Below are 21339 nucleotides of genomic sequence, written 5' to 3' on the forward strand. Positions count from 1 at the left end.
CAAAAAAAGAACATAAAGCAAAAGCTTTACATTATACATCAAAACACTTCTACCACCTGCAGGCAGCCAGTGTTGCCACTGCAGTTTTTTTTTGTTTGTTTTTTACATTTTTGGTGTTGCCTACGCTTGTATTTAGAATAGATTAGATTACATGCTTTGTTATCAATATAATGCAGTGCAAGACACCAGTGCAACAGGATTTTTAAGACACTCCCTGAGTCAAATGTGTGCACAAGAAAGTTTTCGAAGAATGAATTACAAATGTTTATAAAAACACTTTGCAAAAAGTGTATATGAAATGACAAAAAGAGTTTGTACACGTCATTTGTCAGCAAACATTTAGGCAAATATGCTCATTCACTTTAGTGCTGGACTAACAGCATCTCATGGATAACATTACAACCAGCCCCAGTTTGTTTCTTTTCATACATTTCATACTGGTTGCCTGGCAACATCAAAGTGATGACAAGACTACAGGAAGTCATTGCACCCAGCCGAGGACTATTCTGGCATATAAAACCACTAATTGATATTTTTTACATCTGTTGAGCCTCCAAGATGATATTTATTGTGCAAACTTGAAAGCTGCTGGTTTACAAACTGTGTTGCATGTCAGTCACTATGCTAAGCTAACTAGCTCCTGGAGGCGTGTCAATCTTTTCATCTAACACTTGGCTTAAGGTAATAAAAAGAAAAAAACAATATTTATGTGAATTATTTTTGAAAAAAATATGGGAATTCAAAAATAATCAAACTGCGATTTAGTTGGCAATTTCCCCCATCTCTCAAACTTTCACTCAACCTGAACCTCCTCCTGCTTATGGATGCTGCACATTGGGCTCAGATGGATTCTTTTGATAATTAAATGTCACGTGCAGAATATTAAAGCCTTGTTTTTTTTTTTCTTTTGCATGGAAATAAAACCATATGGCGTGTGAGCAGCTAAGGTGGGAGACACTGAGGAGTTGGGAGGATTAGATAAGCATCATCCACATAGTGATAAACCACAGGAGCTGAGGAGCCGAGGCTGCTGTGGTGTGTCGCTGTGGTAACCCTCTCCTCTGCACCCTCTTTAGTCCGCAGGTTGTACGTGGATGAAATATCTCACAGCCTGTAGCTGAGGAGTTAAAAGTTTTGCAGCAGTGGCCTGCCGGTCAGCACTGGAACACTGCACATCATAACATCCCGAGAAACATAACGGAAATATTTTCAGCCCGGCAGAGTTATCACTGTAATGAGGCTGTCACTGTGGCGACATCCCAGGGTTACCAGTGACAGCCAGGACAGGTGACGCATGCTGCCGGCTATGGAGATCACAGCGGGCAACAGCCGTGACTTTCAGGAGGTCTAACCTTGCGCTTTGCCTCAACATATCAAATGAAGGCAGGAAAACAGCACTTTGATGCTCCCTGTCTGATGGCACTTCTATTAATTGACGGGAAAAGATGGTAAAGGTGGCTACAATATATTTCAGAGCATTTTCACTTTTTATTCTTGCTATTCTCTGTAATGATTGGTAAATACTGACTCATTTTAGACATCACCAAACACTGGAAAATGGGCCTGTGGAGGACAAGAGCTCATGCAGTTTGTATTTCTGGCAGCACCAGCAACATTGTGTTTGGAATAAGTGATATCTGATAAGTGCAGTGTTAACACACCACAGCAACAATCACTTAGAATCAAAGCTGTTGCAAAACTGGATGAATACATGAAATGTTATTGCTTATGCAAACACGGCCGGTGACTAATTTGATGACTGATTTCCCCTGGGCATGCTACCAAGTGGACTTGCTTCTCTCCATATTTTTCCTCATTTCTGGCAGCACATACTAGTAGTATTTCTGTATCAGTGAAGTCAACAAATGCAAAGATCGACATTTGCAAACTTCAGTGCTAGGACTAACCCACAGTATCTCAATATGAACATGATGTCTGCATAGCTAAGTGCATTTTGAAAGCAAAAGCTCTAAAAGAGGTATAGTCTTAGAGGTTGAAGAGTCTTGAGGAAGGTTTAGGGGTTCTTTGACATTGACTTTGAAACCTTTGAGTTCCCGCAGAAGAAGTTACTCCAGGAACCCCTCAGAAAGAAGCTGCTTTGTGTGACTTTTTTTCACATTTTATTTTATTTTGTTGAAGCAAGTATATAAACAGAATTTAAAAGTCAAGCAACTGAGTTTGATATTCAAAAAATGCAACAATATTAGAAGTGGTAGTTGTTGTTGCAGTAGTAGTAAAATACATACTTTGCATAAATACATAATTTATAAAAACAGACATGAGGCAACACAAAACTGGGATTAGTTGTGTGTGTTTGTTCAGAATATGTGTTTATTTGGTAATGTTGCATGAAATGAATGACAAAAGCTACAAATATTTGATGTAGTCATGAAACTGATTGGATGTGAGGACATCAACCCAGCAACATTTATTTTCTTCTGAAAGATAATAATAAAAAAAGGGATATTGCTTTACTGGTCTAAATTTTTCAACATACGTTTTTAAATGGGGACGTTTCACCCATAGACTGTACGGTTTCACCATAGAGAACTACAGTGCAATGCTGCCCCCACATGGAAACCAGCGTGAACTGCAGGTAAAAGTCTTGAATCCAAAGTTTACCAGTGATGAGGGGAAAAGCACCTGGAACTACATTTTCATTATATTTTAGAAGTATTTGTCTGTTTTCAAAGTTTCGTGGTTGGAGTCTGACACATGAAGTGATGCTGCAGCAGCAGGTTCAACTTATCCAGTCAGATCATGCAGCACGAAAACCACCGTCCTGTGAATGACAACTTCCTGATAAAGACTACCACACCTAAATGCAAACCATCTGTTTGGTAATTACTTTTTAGCTTGTTGAGACAACAACAAATCAGTTAATTGATTAGTTCAATGATTACAAGGCCTTTTTAATTGGAACACGGGAGGAAGAGTTACTGCTCATGTACTGTAGGTTTTGGTCATCAGGAAATCTTTACTGGTTTATCTGTAGATTTAATTTAATATTATAAAATATAACCACTAAATGTAAAATAAATGATGTAATATTATAAACTAATATATTTTATTATATTAGTAATAAAATATACAGCTACTGGATATACAGCAGTCAAATCACCTTGAGTCGCTCCAGCATTAAAGTGATGAAAACACTGAAGGGACTCTGAACAACTGGGAATAAAGTGAACACATTAATGCCTCAATAATGATAATGCAGTTCTATACCAATTCTGAAATGTGTCATTCTGCTTGAAGAGTGCATGTACTTTAAACATTTCAGGTGTATTGTGATGCTAATGCTTTTTGTACTTTCAGTATATAAGTTGAAAAATCACGAAAACCAAACAGTGGAGTACATTTTATAGACCTTCTGACAATGGTCGGAAATTTCTGAAAGATAAAAACAAAATTTACACTGTTATTTTCAGAAGGTGAAAACATAAAAAAAGAATCATATATATATATATACATACAATTGAGATTGGGTGTTTTAAAAAAGAGATTAATCTCTCAGTTCTGTCAAAAACTTCCTCTTGCTGCTTCATCTTTTCATGTATCTTAAAAGCTAAAATGATAGAAAAAGTGAATCCGCCTATAAAAAAACAGTGTTGGTGCTGTTGAAGGAAAAGTTTATTCTCAAAGCGAGGTTTTTTTTTTTAAGTGTCTGTCAAATTTGCAAAAAAGCTGAATTCACATTATTGAATGGAACGAGTATTTTCCGCTTTCACCTCATGGGCTCAGCCAAAGAGTGTGAAAGGCCAGATTTGGATCATCAATCAGCATCAGTTCTAGCTCTGACAGACAGTGGTGAGCACTAGCACAACCACTCAAAGAGTCCAGTGGAGGCATGGAATCCTTTAATGTGTCAAAAGTTCAACGCAGGTTTCACAATCTATATGTGAAAACTTTAATACACCTTTTATGCAGGCTCATGATCGAAATGTCAAAACTTGTACGAAAATTGAGCCTTTGCTTTATTCTCTTCTTTGGCAAGCGTCAAACAGTCACATCTCTGCATGGTTCAAAATGGAACTTTGCTGCCAGGGAAACTGGAAAGGTCAACAAACAGCTGAATTCCCTGAAGAAACTTTGATATCTTCAGACAAGCGGAGATGCACTCTGTTATTATTGCTTCACAGATAGAATTATGGCCTGCTGCAAAGTCTGAGAAGTGGATATTACGTCTGTCGATCCAAAAACCCATCTGTCCATCAGCTTCAGGTTGCTTTCTGCTGACAGTGAGGTTCCTTTAAAAAATAAGCCTTACTTCAGTGTTATTCCTATGGTCGTGATAAAATAACTTCTGTGTGCTTGAGAGGACGTTCGTCAGACAGTTGAAAAGCATCTCAAATCATCTCCCTCAAAACACCTTCCAGACAGCAGAACTGGAGGGGTACTGTGTCCGACTGTTTTAGTAACTTTCCAAATCCGACAAGTACAGCCATTTCACACAGGAAGTGAGAATGCATGTGGAGTCTGAACCGCTCTCTCAGGCACCTTTTCATTTTTGACACATTTAGCTCATATGTACATGCTTTAGGAGAGACTATGTGCTGTTATCCCCATCTCAACATTTATTGCCTCTTGAACATTGCACTGACAGCACCTAACCTCACATTTGAGTGTGGTTGGTCAAGTAACACTTGCGCTGTCAGACGAGGTAGAATTCACCTGATTGATATTGTACAGGTCCCCGTTGCTGCCAGGACAGCTCTGATCTGTCAGGGCGTGGATACGGGACCTTTGGTATTCTGTGGCATCTGGCACCAAAATTTTGGCAGCTGATTTTTTTGCTTTTTTGGCATAGGGCCTCATTGAATCTGGTTTGCGTCCCACAGATGCTTAACTGGAAAGGAAGCTGGAAAATTTGGCGACTGGGTTAATGGCTTGAGCTTGTTGTCGTGTTCGTTGAGTCATTCCTGAGCGTTGCAGGGCACATCCTCCTGCTGAAAAGGCCATGAGGAAATGCTGTTGCCATAAGAGGTGTACATGGTAGAGCATGTCAAAGTGACATCCACATAAATACCAGCACCCAGGGTACCCAGCTCAACACTGCTCTGTAACGGAGATAAAGGAGTTCAGGAGCAGGACCACACCTTGATCACTCCCCTTCCAGTCCCACATCTATAGGCACCACTCTGCCCTTCCCACTTGTCTGTTCTGGTTTCTTGTGAACAGAGCAACACACACCACAGCTAAGCCACATAGCCCATCTAAAAGTCTTAGAAAACAGCGGACCTCTCATCCATCATCCATCCAACCAGGCCCAGGGTGGCTAATCGGGAGGACCGGGACAATTCCCTGGTGGGCCGGTCTGATGTTTGGGCCACGAGGTCCGGTGTTCAGTCATGGCACTGGGTTGATCATTCTGCTGCTGCTGCTGTTCCTGGGCCGCCTCCACTGACAGCTCTTTTTTTTTTTTTTTACCATGATGTAACACGTTTGTGCACACAGTCAGAGGTGTTTGAAAGATGAAGATGAAGATGTCTTTTCTTTGACTTGTTATTTATACAATATACTATATATATTTTATACTATACTACTGTGTTTGTTTCCTCCTCTGGCGTTTTCTGGATTGTTCTCAGCTGCGTGCCTTCGTCCACCCGGCCTCCGTTGACTCGTCCCGCCTGCCGTCTCTGGTGCTGAAGCTGGACTGGAACAGACCAAAGTACCGTCCAATCACGATGTCAGCTGCCTCTCTAAAGGCTCCTTCATCTGGTGGCACTGAGCTTCAGCAGAACTTTGGAGATGTGTTCCAGTGGTTGGTGGATGTGTGGGGAGAAAGAGAGGGACCTTTGAATTGTTCAGAAAGGAAAACGGGAACTCATTGGTAGTTTTAGTTTAGGGTGCTACTGCGGTGTGTTTTTGGGTTTTAAGAGGTGAACAGGAAGAGGTTTTTTTTTTGTATTGATGGTCCACTGTTTATTTGAAGCTTTGCTGGCAACACGAGGCTCCGCTGTGCTGACAGTAAAATGCCATTAGAGTTATTTTAAAAGTTGCCCAGCGCTGCTCTGTGGATAATGGTGCTTTTTACATGAAAAATGTGTATTGTCGGAATGTAGAACACCACATCAATTAATGTAGAAAAACACTCTTGGTAGAGCAGTTTATTATTTATTGCATGTTTTTTCGTGTTTTTTATTTTTTATTTTTCATTATCAGCCAATTGAGTTAAAGGGTATGATGGGTATGCAAAAAACATTTGCAGTTTGTTTTCTTATAATTATCCACATTGTAAAGCAGTGGCTGAGGGAGTGGGTGGTTGTGAGACATGGCATGATTTACACAAATTAAATGTAAAAACAGTCCGTCAGAAACAGCATATTCTAACCATAATTGTTCCAAAATATAAAAATTCACAAGTGAATTCTTTTCTCATACATACTGTATGTTTACTCTGTACTATAGTTTATGCATGGCGATTACTTTGACTGATGTATTTTGCTGCTGTTTATTAAATCACTATAGAATGTCTGGTATCTACTGTTGTGTTATTTTGAGTTGCTTGTCATTGCTGCTATTTATATATGGCTGTTAGTGTGTTTGTAGCATTTCAATGCTTCAACTGCCTCCATAGAAAGTGAAGGTTGCATGTAAGAATAGCCCCAAATTGTCCATGGCATTTACCAAAAAACAGTCCATGAGATGTGCATGGCAAAAGTCTATTGACTAATGTTTGCTAGAGTGCATATATGAAAGGGCGTAGTGTGGCTGTTAGGGGGTCAAACACAGCACCAGTCCTGCATGGCAGACAGGAAACAACTGGGGTGTGGGTGGACATTGTAGTAGAAAGGGATGCGAAGGTGATCATAAGTCATGCGTCTCACTGGGCGTCTCTCTCTCTTCATTGGTAGGGGTGCTCCTCCAGTTCACCAGCAATACTCAGTGAGGTAGACATAGGCAGTAAGCATCTCGAGACATTTTCATCAGGAAAGACTATATCCTCTACAGGTAAATCTTTAACAGGTGTGTTGAAGTCCTCCAGCTGCTCTCCACCAGGAGGCTCTGCAGCGGCTGGATCTGGAAGTTCGTGTTTCCTTAGTGGGTGCCTGTCGTTAGTCTCCATCCTTGACTCAGTAGGTTCATCAGTATCACTGTACATGATGCAGGGGTCTCAAGTGGTTCATAATGAAAATCGCATTCATCCTCGCTGTCCTCGTGAGATTCTTGAGACAGTGGAACAGGCTGGTGTTTTCTTTTCTGTCTGTTTTTGTCATCTTTGGTCATTTCAGTTTCAAAAGGTAAGCGGTCACAGAAAATGCATTTCTTTGTGATATTTATTCGTTTAGTCAGTTTTGGTGATGATGTTCAAAGATAATTTGTGCCGCTGAAATCAGCTAATGAGAAAACAATCTCAGCACAAGGTCCCTCCAGTTGCTGCTATTTGGATTTCGATCATATCTTCAGATCAGTGACTTCATCAGCACATGGAATCTGCCCAGCTGTCATAGAATCGCTGTATATTCCAGTTTTTTCTGAGCACTTTCCATCTGTTGATGAAGATGTGATACAAACTCCAGAAGGTTTTGTTTTTTTCTTTTTCCAAGTCATGATTTATGATGGCACACTCATTTAATTAGAGATAAATGAAGCTCTCTTTTTGGTATTTACAGGATTAAAATGTAAGATAATCCACAGGTTTTCAGCTTAAACTGATGAAATGGTGACTCTGACAACATCTGACAGCGTTGTATGGATTATACAAAGCAACAACTGTACTTTTTGTAGAAAGAAATGCTCCTGATCAATTCTTCAAACTTTCAACACTTCGCTCTGTTATATTGGTGTGAGGGAAAACCACCACCTTCATACCATTGTTTAGTCAGTTTGGTCACTCGAGGCGCATCATCAAGGCTACGAGAGGTTTTCACTAGCTTAACCATGAGTTTAATTGGTTATTTAGCCCTTTGCTATGCACTTACCCTTCTCTCTATCTGCTGCCTCTCGACTCCAGTGGTGTGTGGATGGTGCTGGATGAACAAGCTGTTAATGAGCTTGTAAGAACTGTGATTTGAGTCTTGGCCAAAAATGCGATCAGGCAGGCTGAGAGTACGAAAGACTCATCTGATGTGACCTCGGAGGATGGAGAGTGTGTGAAGTGTCAGGATGGCATCATGCCAAGAGCACAGAGAGAAGGCAGAAGATAGAAATATACAGAAACTGCTGACAAAAGAGCTTGTGAAAATTTAGAAAATTTAATCGGATTGTTTTTACTAAAACACAATCTTCGAGGAGCAGGGATTGAACAATATGCGTTAAGACAAGCAGTTATTAAAACAAATTAAACAAATTGTAGGATTAAACTCTGACAGAACTTAAGTTTGACCTACAATAAGGACTATTACAATCTCTGATGAGTTTAATTTCAGAATGTTATGGCTTCAATTCCGGAATGTTATGATTTGACTTCTGAATGTTTTGATTTGAATTTCGGAATGTTGTAAATTAAAATTTTGGATATAATCATCTGATTTTCAGAACACGTTGGTGTGAATGTGTAAATGTGAGTGTGCTTGGTTATCTGACTCCCTGCGATAGGCTGCCGGAATGTTCTGATTAGAATTTTAGAATGTTCTGATTAGAATTTTAGAATGTTCTGATTAGAATTTTAGAATGTTCTGATAAGAATTTTTAAGTGTTCTGATTAGAATTTAGAAATGTTATGATTTTAATTTTGGACTGCTACAGCTTGAATTCTGGAATGTTATTTGAATCCTGGAATGTTATTATATGAATTCCAGAATGTTTTATTTTGAATTTCGGATTGTTATGAACTAAAATTTTGAATGGATTGATTTGAATTTTGGGACACAGGTGTGAATGTATGAATGTGTGCGTGTTTGGTTGTTTGTCTGTCTACAATAGGTTGGTGGAATCTAGAGAATGTTGTGCCTTGAATTGTGGAATGTTCAAGTTCATGTTCGCTTTATCGTCTCCCATGGGAGAAATTAGTCTTGGAAAAAAGCAAGCTGTCCTGCAACACATAAGACAGAACACATACTACCAAAACACATAAAATAAGTAACATATAATCCAAGACATGTCAACAAATAAGTTACCATAATATAAAAACTAAAATACACAACTACCCCGATACATACATATATGACATGTATGTCACACATCCCACACACACACAAAACACCAAATTATTTCTCTTTGGTAGCTGCACCTAACTGCTCATTAATGAGTTTGACTCACAGAGGGATACGTTGTGAATTAAAATTGTAAATGTAAAGATTTGAATTTCAGAACACATAAGTGTGAATTTGTGAATGTGAGGGTGCTTGGTTGCCTGTCTCTCTGCAACAGGGTGGCAGTATGTTATGATTTAAATTCCGGAACGTTAAGATTAGAATTTCGGAATGTTGACAATTAAAATGTCTGTCTCTGCTGCATTAACTTTTATCAGTTTTGCTTACTCTTTACAATGTGCAGTAATAGCTTTTTTTTTGTCCACTTAAGAGTCCAAATGTACCGAAAATTTACAATGATAGAAAACACAATTATTGAAATTAAACATGTGCAACGTAGGGGATGAAACCTAATGATCTTGTTGATCCAGACCTTCATAAAATCACATTTGCAGTTTTGAGTAAAATGCAACAAAGCCCATTCATGTGTCCTTAGGACAAGTGTGTAGGATTTAGGGTATGTACTATCAGAAATCTATCCATCCATAGGCTATATCAGCTTCACCCTGTAAAATGTCCAACATTAAATACCTTGCACACTTACACTCACAACTGCAGCTAAGTTAGAATCACCAAGATAGGCCATCATGGGTTCTCCTGCGTGCTGGAAAAGTGTGGCAAGGGGTGTTTAGTCAGTGGTAATCTGCAACTTCACCACTAGATGCTGCTAAATCTTACACACTGCACTAAACATTTCATGCACTAACCTTTATCTGGTCAAAATTCTATGAACAAATGCATTAAAAAAAAAGCATACACTATTCAATTTTAGCCAGTCTTTTAACACAGGAGAAAAATGTATTTCTTGTTTCAACACACAGCATCTCTACGTTGTCAGTAAACACCCAAGTGAGCGCCACCATAAATTTAATTGCAATGTGTAACTATAATAACAGAAATCAGATTTTTTTTTTCAAATTCTATTCAAGAAAAGAATGCCATCTGCATGCTGAGTTTACAATATGTTCGGTGTAATTTGTTTTAGTGGCATTCCCACCAGCTTCAACTCAACCCCATGTTTACTTCTAATAAGCAAATGCAGCATGTTACTGCGCAAGAAATAACATTACCTGCTACAGAGCAGCCTGTTAGCTTGTCTGTATTGTGCCTACACACAGCCCCATGGAGCGGCTAGCATCGCTGCAGACTCTTATTTCTGTTGCATGTGAAAAATTGAATATACAAGGACTGTGAGTACCTTGAAACTCAGATCTGCTCAGATTGTAATCAACAAATTCCCTGAAAGCTCAATCTTGTATCACATTATTGCAAAACTTCATTTAAGTTGTGCCACTGACATATTCAGAGCAAAAAGGCGTACCAGAGACCTCTTTATTGGATTTATTAAGTTGTATTCAGACACTCAAAACTGATCAGCCCATCACTAGTAATGCTGTTTTACATCATTAAAATTCATTGAGCTGTAAGAGAGACCACCAGTTAGGTTAATTATGCTACCTGCTTATAGCTGTAGGTTAGCAAGTCCAATACAGTCTGTCATATAAAATCGAAGGGCAGTCATCAATAATTAAAACATGATCAACACTGTGCAATGCAATAAAAGTTCCTTTCAAACACGACTATGGACCATTTCTGAGAAAAGTAACAAGACACCAGAGAAGGATTTTGTTAATAACACTACATATACCTAAAAGACCACCACTGCTTAACATTTGACCCATTTGTGACAAGGTCTAGAATGAAAATAAAAAATAAAAATAAAATAAAAAAGCAGACCCTATGTTGAACTGTACAATTGTTCGGAATCTCTAGATAAATTTCCTGGTGAGCACATGAGCTCTGCAAGCTGTACTAAAGGAAGAAGAAGAAGACAACATTGCGACATTGCACCCTATAACAACATTAGAGTATATTTTCTTTTTTCCACAGACTTGTGACAATGGCTAGTAGTCCAATTTTCTGTTTGTGTGTTGTCTGAACTCTACTCTAAGAACAACCCCCCCACTTTGATTCTGACCACTCAGATTGATGCAGGTCGACTACTGGCCTGAACGCAAACAGCAGATTAATAACAAAGCCGAGAGTTTAACATACAACTAGTCGTATGTTCGAGTCTTTGCAAGACAACTGACAGGGCAGGATGTTCTACGGTCTTCACACTTCCTGCTGGTTTGCTTTTCAGTGTCAGTTGCAAAATTTCACATCGGACTTCTGTGACGACACTGCAACTTGAGAGCATTCTTTAAATAGCAAAGCCAAATTTGTAAAATCCTGTCATAGCAGCCTTACGGAAGCCTGAAGGTGCTGCTTCCTCCACAGAAGTTTTCCACAATATGAAGACTTTGCTGCTCAGTACGATGTACGGCAACGTCACACTCTCGTGTCTCTCAACAGATGTCTGCACATAATGGGCAGCCAGATGCGTTTCAAGGTCGTTTTTCTTCTACGCTCAATAAAACTGGACAGTGCCAAATTTATTTTCAGCAATTTTCCATTAGGAGCCTGGGATGAACATGTCTCCTTGTGTAACAGATGAGAGGAGGGAGGGGATCTTCCTTTTCCACGGCGATCCTTTCCTGGCACCGTCTTCACACGCCAGCAGCTCACAGCAAACAGTCGGAGAAGTCAGGGATCTCAAGATGGGAACGATTTGGTTTTCTTCGTATTGGGAGCAAAATTTAACCCGCACTCAAAGACTACCAGAGGCAACATCCTGTCAACCCTGTCAAGTGACAAATGAGGCTACACCTTCTCATCAGCAAATCACTTCTCGAAACTCACACAAAAACACAATCACACATTCACAGGTTTCTCGCTCGCTCTTCTTTCCTAAATTGGGGTTAGTCTTCCAACTGAATAAGAGATAAAAATGTGTGTGTGTTTTTTTTAGGCGTTGTAGTGATACATGCATCCATTATACTGATATACACTTCTTAAAAAAAGTTAAAAAAAAAAAAAAAAGAACATCAACAAAAAGGTATTAGAAATGCAGCTATACAGAGTCTTTTAGCTATTCCAGGGGAGGGAGGATGAAGGTCAGGACTGACGTCAGGAAGCCGAGGAGCCCGATGTCCAGATGTTGTTCAGTTGAGAGAGAGAGAAGGGGGGGAGCAGAGGAGGGCGGGATGTGTGTGGGGAAGATGAGCAGGAAGAGCTGGGTTAGTTACTGCAGCAGGGACGGCTGGTGGGCTGAGCCGTCTCTGTCAGGTCCACTCCCCGGTTTCGCCCGCTGCTGGCTCCGGCAGCCTGAGGCTCGTTCTTGGGTAGCTTCTTTGCTGCAGTGACAGAGATACGGAATCAGGAGTATTCACCGGAAATATTAAATCATTACAACAAAATTTATTTTAAAGTAACGTCACACTGAAGCAAATGCTGACCCAGAAAATGTAATTTTATTACATGGATTTTGGTACCAGTCTGTAGAGCCAATGAAACAGTAGTAATTTTTGGTGATTTTGTTCTGCAAACCCATCAAACCCCCTAAAATCTGACAGAAAAAAAACTATGACAGTGTCTCAATCCCTGACATATAATTATAGAAATCAAATGTAAAATCAGGCTCATAAGGTGTTGGTTTATTCTCTGTGGTGCCTCTGCTGCACCTGCTGAATCTGTTCTACAGTAATCAGTTAGAATATTTGGGGTTTAGCAGCAAGAGTCCAGGGTTTCAATGCATTTTTATTTTTAAAATAAGCCGAGGCAGTGTGTGAAGCTGCTCTGTGGATATACTTTGTCAAAAACTATTTTGAGATATAATTTACGACAGCAAAGAAAAGCATCAGTATATTGATGCTTGAGCCAATATAGTTGATATCTAAATAAATCTGATAAGGATATATGGGCAAGAAGCTGATGAACAAACAAACCAAAAAGATTTCCTAAAGGTACTGCATTATCACTCAGACTGCTGTTTTCAACTAACCCTAATTTCTTCTGTTCAGGAGGATTTATCAAACTCTGTTAAAACTGGTCCACCCTAACAGGTTGCAAAAATGCTGGTGTTCTAAAATAATCATCAGTAATTAACCACTTTTTGTATAAAATGTTGAAAAATTGTGAATAACAAAATTTGTCACAGCCACAAGGCAACTAATTTGATAGTTTCTTGTAATCAACCAGCAGTTGAAACCCCAAAGTAAATTGTTTTATATATGACACTAAAAACTTACAATTCCTTACAATTCTTTGGACTGGAACCAATAAATGTTGTACACCTTTTACTTAAAATATGGCTAAAATAATTGACCAATAATCAAAGTAACTACAAGTTAATGTTTTTTTTGATTAACTGACAATCACTGCAGCTCTCCAGGAGAGTGAAGGACCTCAGCTGTCAATAAAGCACTCACACGATCATGGAAGCAGCTTTGTAGGTGGACTAAAGTTATATCAAAAGAACTCAGACCAAACACTAGTCGGCCACAACATTAAAGCCCTCCACAGACCTCACAGATGCTCCACTGAATTGAGATCTGGGGAATTTGGAGGACGAGTCAACACCTTGAACTGTCTATTATGTCCCCTATACCCAAGCAAAATTCTAGCGATGTCAGGTGCATTTGTCATGCTAAAAGATTTCACTGCAGAAAAAAAGGAGCAATGAGCTACTGTACTCCCAACACATCGTGCTACTGTAACATGTTTATCTATTTGCTTCACCTGTCGGTGGTTAAAATGTGGCCACTTCGTGTACACTGAACAACAGACTTCACAAATGCGGAAAACAAACCAGCTAGCGCTCTCTGGTGGACAAACTGCGCATTGGCCACACCGTTTAAACCACATTTTACAGTCTGAGCTAATAATCCATAATGCCCAAAAAATCTGCTTGATTACGTTTTTAAGATAAGCCTAAAAGTGGTGTAAAAATATAACTAAAACTGTCAGAAACCGCATCACGGTCCATACAGGCTGCATTCTCTCAAACAGGTCGGTGTCCTTAAAGAACCTGAAGCCTGTTCCTCCTCCTAAATTAGACGGTCTCACTTCACGGAGACCAAAACTGCATTTAGACGAGTTGAGCTCAAATGCAGTGTTATTAAGCCCTATGATTATCTGGAGGTTCTCAGCAAAGCAGGAAGCACTGGTGACAAAGTTGGACAACTAAGACAACATGTAGGAGGCCGACAGTAAACAGAGTAGGGCAGCAGCTATCGACTATTTCGGAAATGGAGTATTTTATTGATTATTCTGGCGATTAATCGAGTATGGTCAATACAGGATCAACAGTGGAAGTGAGCGCACTGTGCAACAGAAATAACCGTCCTGGTGGAATACGGGCGTATTGTACATATATAGTAGAGTACAGGGGTATTTAACTAAAACTAAAGCCATGGGAACCCGACACGTATTTAGTTGGTGATGTAAAAATCACATAAATATGTTTTTAAGTTTGGTCCATTTGAACTGCAGCTGATAGAAAACTGATTCATTCATTAGTATTTATTACAGAGAATATTCAATCACTAACATTAGTTTCACTTTGATTTGGCCACAAACTAAAGCGATTTCCTTCACTATGAGACAGTGTCAGACCTACATGCACTTCAATACAATGTCATGTTTAAATACATGAAGTCTGACAGTTTTATTATGCAGCTGTCTGTTACTGCATTGATCGGTAAAATAACAACATTACGCACGTTTAACAGTTTTCTACCAGCATAGCTCGAGGAATCGTTTCAGCCCTAACTGAGAGATTAGCAACTTTTTGCAGCTGCTAATTAAACACACAGTTGGTTTTAAACCTGCTGATAATTAGTCTCACTCTGCAGTGGATTTTTCATTGATCCAGTTCATCAGTGACAGATAATCACTGAAATACAGCAACTGCAAATACTTATGTGTTAGACTGAAAGAACTAACAGCCTTGCACTGTATTATGGTCGCCAATTATGACAAGACTTGCACTGAAATACAGACTCAGAAGGAGGTGCTGCCTGATGTGAGACACAGTAAGGGATAGTAGCAAGTGGAAACGAAGCCACTTCCAACATATCACACATCATCACACCATGCGATGAATCACACAATAACGTGTTGACACAGGACAGGTGCACGTCTTTTACTGTTGCTCAATGATATTTCAACCGAGAACATAAGCCAGAACGTAGACTGCGTGGATTGTGTCAGGGATATATTCATACAGCTAGTGACTACCTCTGCTTAGAAGGCCACTAGCAAAACTCCGCATCATATTTTATTATTAGGATTTTTATGGTACTTTACTTTAACACTCTAAGTTTCAAATGGAGACACTTACCAATGGCCATGAAAATCTCATTCACGTTCATAGAGGTCTTCGCTGATGTTTCCATGAAAAGCAAGCTGTTATCATCTGCGTATGACTGTGCATCCTATGGAAGTTCAAACGACATCAGGAAATTATGAGTTGAAATGGCTCCAAGTACTTTATAGTTTGAATGGACAAAAAAACAACAACAGAGGAAGCAAAGTAGTCAGCTTCCACGGAGTCTACAGGGTGCTTCCTCTCCACAAATACACCCAATTAATAGAAATCATCCAAAGAATCGGTCTGCTTAATGCTTTGTTTGCTTCAACAGACATGCTCACAAACCGCAGTTTATTTGATAATGAATTCTGTGGTTTTGAGGTAATTAATAGGGTTTTAAGAAAACAAACCTGGAAGTCCAGTGCTCTCTTGTTTGCCAGATCGGCCTTGTTCCCAGCCAGGGCTATTACAATATTTGGACTGGCTTGTCTCTGAAGCTCTTTAACCCAGTTCTTCGCCCGTACAAATGACTCCTGGCAAACAGAACAGGGAGGGGTAAGGGGAGACTCTGTTAGTAAAAATAACAATAAGACCCATGTGATGGAAAGATGAAGAAAACAGGCTGAACTTCCTGAGATGTTTGATAAGGCTGATCTTTTGATGGAGGCCCAGAAGAGAGAATCATTAAAATGATGCCTCTGATGAAACATTCGGTGAATAAAAATGTCCAGTGGTACAGTAAAATGCAGCATTTTGTAGCATATGGGAGGCAGGGATACAGAATACTGAGTTAAGCAGTGCACATTAAAAAATACGAATTACCTGCCTGATGTACATTCAGGGCTTTAAAGTATTTAGATTATTCTTCAGATTTTTATAAGTGTCAGGAGGGACTTCATATCTTTCAATTTCCGCTGGCTTTGTCACTGATATAAGCCAATAGTAATGCTGGCATAAATTCTGCTGTACTGTATCTCTTTGTCCTGTGTGACTGACTTTTATTAGCTTTTGATGTCGCTGTCAAAGAACGGCACGCGTCTGTTTACAAATATGACATACAAGGAAGCAATCTGAGTCTATATTTCAGGCAAATAGGATCTAACAACATCATCTACTGTCTTCCAGGCCGCTGTTTGTAGAAGCAATCAATATATCTGGAGTGAAAAGGCAGTGAAAAGTGAACACTATGGTTAATATGCAGACTATGTGGAGGTTAATGGTTCCAAACCCAATATGCTCTCTTTGTAATCAAAAATCCTTCTAAGTGTTCTGATGTGTATCTGTGACATCCCTGACAATGACCTAAATATTATGCTTTGTTCATGTTGAACGTGTAACATATGTGAATTGTTTGTAGTTCAAATATGCTGCGGAATGTGTCCTTCTACTGGCTAAACCTGCAGCGCACGCACGGTGTCGGGTTGTGGCAAAACAAGACGGTGAACTCTCATCTTAGGATTGTTGCGTCTTCAGTTTTTGCTGTAAAATTTTAGGTTTTGCACTGAGTTTGTGTAATATAAGTAAGCGAACATCTACAGACTACAGCAGACTCTGTACAGAACCATGTTACTAAGCAACCATCAGCTGGCCCAGTTAATTATGAAGTAGCCATTTACACTATACTGGAAGTTAGTTTTTTTTAAAATAACAATTTATGACTCATTTCTGTGTAAAAGACCTGTGTTTTATACCTTGCGTAAAAATTCTAGGTAGAACACTGGGCTATTTTTACACCGGCAGTGCAGATCTCCACACACCACTCACACGCTGCTCACCAGTTTTATTGATGATAATGGCAGCGTAGTGACAAAGCAACCTCTCAACATAAAATCTGCGTTTAGAGTCGCCATGGCGTTACATGCAGGTATTTATAGATGCAATCAGTCTTCCTGGAATTAAGAAATGGTGAAAAGGAGATACTCTATGTTGATGTTAAAGACTACAAATATAATATGTTGGCTTTGTACAAAAATTATTTTTGATAGTCTTGATGTGCAAACTTTTTAGAGCCAATGACAAAACGTACATTTAAGGCCTAATAACATTGTCTACAAAACACTGTGCTGTTGACTGATGACTCATCTGTTAATGTGTCAAGATACCAAAATAAGTTTCTGTTTTTAGCTCAACTGCTACAACAAACTTTCAAGATGGAAATCCCCGCTGGTTCCTTATCTTTGACAGCAACGTAGTGCAAGGCAAGCGAAAACAGCGCAGGTAAAGCGACAACCACGAGACAGACAACCTGGTACCTTACGCACCTCATTTGTTATATCATAGACCACAATGGCTGCCTGGGCACCTCTGTAGTACATGGGAGCCAGACTGTGGTAGCGCTCCTGACCAGCTGTGTCCCAGATTTCAAACTTGACTGTTGTGTCGTCCAAACATACCGTCTGAGTCAAGAAGGCAGCTGCAAGGGCACAAAGCAGAGAAACCAATCACAATCGAGCCTTTATCTGCTGAGCTCCAGATGCATGTTTCAGTGAAGGTAATGAAGGCCAACGCTGGAAACACACAGGTGGATTCACTGGTTGACTTGCTCTAAATCTGGCAGACAGGGCATTTGTAATATCAAACATGTTTTATATTAAAAATCTGGATAGGTGCTGAAACAATGAGTAGGTTAGAATTCAACTGGACACAGTGCCTAAACCTATGAATGCATTCTGAGGAGCCTTGTTGACAACAATGCTTTGTTTTATGAGCTTAATTGTAACTTTTAGGTGTAGCTTTGCCTTTCTCTTGCCCTATTTTCAAGAGTGAATAGATTATTAAAAAGCCAAAAAGCTGATGGGTAATCAGCAAAATTTGGGATTTTCCTAATCTTTTCATTTGGCCTGAGATGAGTCAGGAAATAGCACTGAAATAGAATGGATGGAGTCCTACTTGAACATACAATTTCAAGGAAGAGGCACATTTGGCACAGATAAAACTATGTCGATGATAACTGCTTTAAGCTCACAAAAGCTGCCGGACATACCAGGAACTAGAAGTGAATGTCCTGGAATTCACCTAATTACCCCCTCGGGTCTCTGTTCCTATTAGATTTTTTGGGACTTACAATTCTCCATCTTCAGTGGTGCACTGAAACCACATCTCTTCATTCTCCCTTCCTCTCAGTTCATTATTATACTGTTTGCATGGTCTTCCTCTACCCTTAGCAATATATCCTGTACTCTAACGTCACAAGTGCCAATTTTTGCCGTCACGTTTTTTATCTATTTACTGTCAGGGGATTATGACTCTTCTGACAGCTATTTGTTTGTGCCCCTATAATGGAGCTTTAGAAATTCAGTGGTTATTCTACTCTGCTATTCATTGCAAACCTCACTGTGACAAGAATTACAATTTCAGTATGTCTGTAATATTGATATTTTGCAGGGCTATTTACAGAGAAAAAAGCCACAACACAACCTTATTACGATACATACCTCCAATTGTGCTCTCTTGGAATTCATGAAACTGACCCTTGACAAAACGAAGTACAAGACTTGACTTTCCCACTGCCGACTCTCCTAAAAGCACAAGTTTGAACTGGCAAATCTTGTTGCCTGCATTTGGCCCGTTGGGTCGTGTGGCTCCACCTCTACTTGCCATGTCACACTGTCTGGTCTCTTTCCCTGGATGCTGATGGACAGTGGAAAACCGTAGAAAATGCCTGAGCAGGAGACAGAATATAAAGCAGAGTGTCATTATCAGAATAATAAAAATCGAAATGATTCAGAAATCAAAGTTGACTACAATTGAAATTTACAGGCTTGCTGCATTTATTAGAAAATTAAGCCTGTTTTTCTCTAAAATATTTAACTTGTAGCTTTTAGATAATAACCTATGCTACCATTCCTAAATTGTGATGTAAGCAAACACCAAAACATTTCAAAATTAAATTAACATGGTTACATACATGCTTAATGCCGGAGTTACAATTACTTAGAAACAGATGTGTGTGCCGTTAACTCTAGACCATTCCTCACTAGTTCCAAAATGCTTGCTCATTAGATTTGCTGGATTTCTCTCTGTATACAGTTGGATTGCAAAGTGCTATGCAATAACTTATGGTGCCATGGTATATAGATAAAACTGACCTGAACAGAATTTAATTTTTGGTCTAAACCATCTATAAAAAGCTAAGAAGACTTTAAGAAACTAAAATGTTATATCCAGATTGCTACATATTTTTGGAAACTGGGGAACTACTTAGGATTTTTAAGAATTTATCCTTTTTAGAAAGTTTTTTTTTTGTATTGATGTTACTTTTTTTTGTTTATTTCCTTCAAAAACTATTTCCTGTACTTTGTTACACATCAACTCAACAAACGTTTCACATTACCAGCTTTACTTTCTTTCCGCACTAGACAATAGGTGGTTGCTTGCCATAGTGACTAACTACGATAACAGGTTTGGCAAAAGCATATTGGAGTTTGGCAGACAGTAAGCGTCAATTTTCCACCAGACATTAAGCCTATTATTTTGGAAACTGATGACACAACGAACATCAAAACCTCTACACCAAAAGGTCCAAAGTATCTGCTTTGCATCAATCCAGCTGATACTACAAATGGCAAGTAAACGAACTGGTGTGGCTGTGAAAATCTCAAAACCAACCCACTTGCAACTTGTGTGGGAGGTTCCAAGTTATGTTAAGCAGACTGTTACAAAGGGGATTATGACACGAGTCTGGGCACATATGTGGGAAAACATTCCAGGGTTAAGTTACAGTTAATGTTTCCTGTGAATGCGTTTGTAGTATAAAGGTGAATAACATCAACAACCATATGAAACAGACAATAACAACAAGAGATGGTCTCTATAACTTAAGCATTTCTCATTACCCCCGACCAAGTAAACGCAGTGCATCATTCCAAAAATAATTGCTGTCAACTTCGTCGAAATCGCGTTACGACACACAGATAACCACAAATAACCTGTTATGTTGTTGCTGACTGGCTCGAATTAGCAAAGTAACAACAGCTAGCGTTAGCAACACAGCTAGCTGGTAAGTTGAAAATGTCTAGCCAAAAAACAGTTCTACCTGTAATAATGCGTAATATGGCCTATGTAACGTTGGTTTCAATTCGGATAGCATCCTACAAACCAAGCTTATACACACTAAATATGACATTTATGTAACGTTTGAGAAAACTCAGATGATGCAGGTTTGGGTGTGTACAGCTAGTGACAGTTTGCTAGCGTTAGCTACATGACGGTGAATTAGCGAACTACTTATCAATAAGTACTCTAAACGACATTACAGACCTTTGTTGTATTGAAAGTGGGTCAATGTAATGGTGATCTCAACGCGACGACTCATCTGGATTTAAGAGCCCACAAGGTTAACTTATTATGCTAACTAGCACGGCCCTTTCCAGTGTCGGCTAGCAGACACTGGGCTGGCTAACACAGTAAGCAAATGTTGTTTAGCAGCGGCCGCATCGGGAGGAGCCCTCCGGATAGCCATTAGCTAGCTAGCTATTGCTAATATTAGCTACTCACCTAACAAAAAGAGGAACCTAGTTATATGAATAGTGCCTCCAGGACAGTATCTGCAGCACTTCAGAGTCTGTTCACAGTGTGTAGAGCACCCAGCCAGCTACTACAACGTTAGATTTCATAAGGCTCCGCGATCTCCCTCTCCCACTTCTTTCAACTTCCCTTTTCGCATTGTACGAAGGATGATGACAGATCGTATGACTGGAATTGACAATCCGCCTGCGTATCTGTTCCGCGGACCAATCATAGGTTAGGAATTATTCCCAATTTACCAGAGTGTGCCTTTCCACAGAACTACCACACACAAAAAAACAAAAAACTAACAAGGCTCTCTACATGATATAAGCAGGGGAAAACTGAGTTTATTTTTAAGGTCTACTGTTTAAAAAAATTAATTCAAGAAAAAAAAAGAAATAGAAACTGATTGACAGTCAGTTTAAATAACTTGGGATAGCG

At 39.4% G+C, this 21339-nt stretch overlaps 1 protein-coding gene across 2 annotated transcripts; it reads right to left on the bottom strand.

Moving 5' to 3' along the window:
- Positions 1-10524: 10524 nt before the first annotated feature.
- Positions 10525-21086, bottom strand: rab5ab (RAB5A, member RAS oncogene family, b). Of its 2 annotated transcripts, none has more exons than XM_022193639.2 (6): positions 20887-21086; positions 18825-19051; positions 17652-17803; positions 15801-15923; positions 15421-15514; positions 10525-12433 (listed from the first exon to the last, which is right to left on the bottom strand). In XM_022193639.2, exons 2-6 carry the CDS (start codon positions 18988-18990, stop codon positions 12318-12320), a joined length of 651 nt encoding a protein of 216 aa, XP_022049331.1. In that variant the 5' UTR covers positions 18991-19051; positions 20887-21086; the 3' UTR covers positions 10525-12317. The 2 variants fall into 2 exon arrangements, with proteins under 2 accessions (XP_022049331.1, XP_051812946.1); XM_051956986.1 differs by lacking the exon at positions 20887-21086 and adding an exon at positions 20650-20787.
- Positions 21087-21339: the final 253 nt, after the last annotated feature.

This window comes from Acanthochromis polyacanthus, chromosome 12 (genome assembly GCF_021347895.1).
Source record: "Acanthochromis polyacanthus isolate Apoly-LR-REF ecotype Palm Island chromosome 12, KAUST_Apoly_ChrSc, whole genome shotgun sequence".
NCBI lineage: Eukaryota > Metazoa > Chordata > Actinopteri > Pomacentridae > Acanthochromis > Acanthochromis polyacanthus.

What these genes read in the sequence shown, in the direction of transcription:
- rab5ab (XM_022193639.2), bottom strand. Translation starts at nt 18,990, where the DNA reads ATGGCAAGTAGAGGTGGAGCCACACGACCCAACGGGCCAAATGCAGGC. An exon ending in TCTATGATATAACAAATGAG is followed by an intron (nt 15,924 to 17,651) that starts GTGCGTAAGGTA and finishes TCTGTTTGCCAG; the next exon opens with GAGTCATTTGTACGGGCGAA. An exon ending in TGAGATTTTCATGGCCATTG is followed by an intron (nt 12,434 to 15,420) that starts GTAAGTGTCTCC and finishes CTGTCACTGCAG; the next exon opens with CAAAGAAGCTACCCAAGAAC.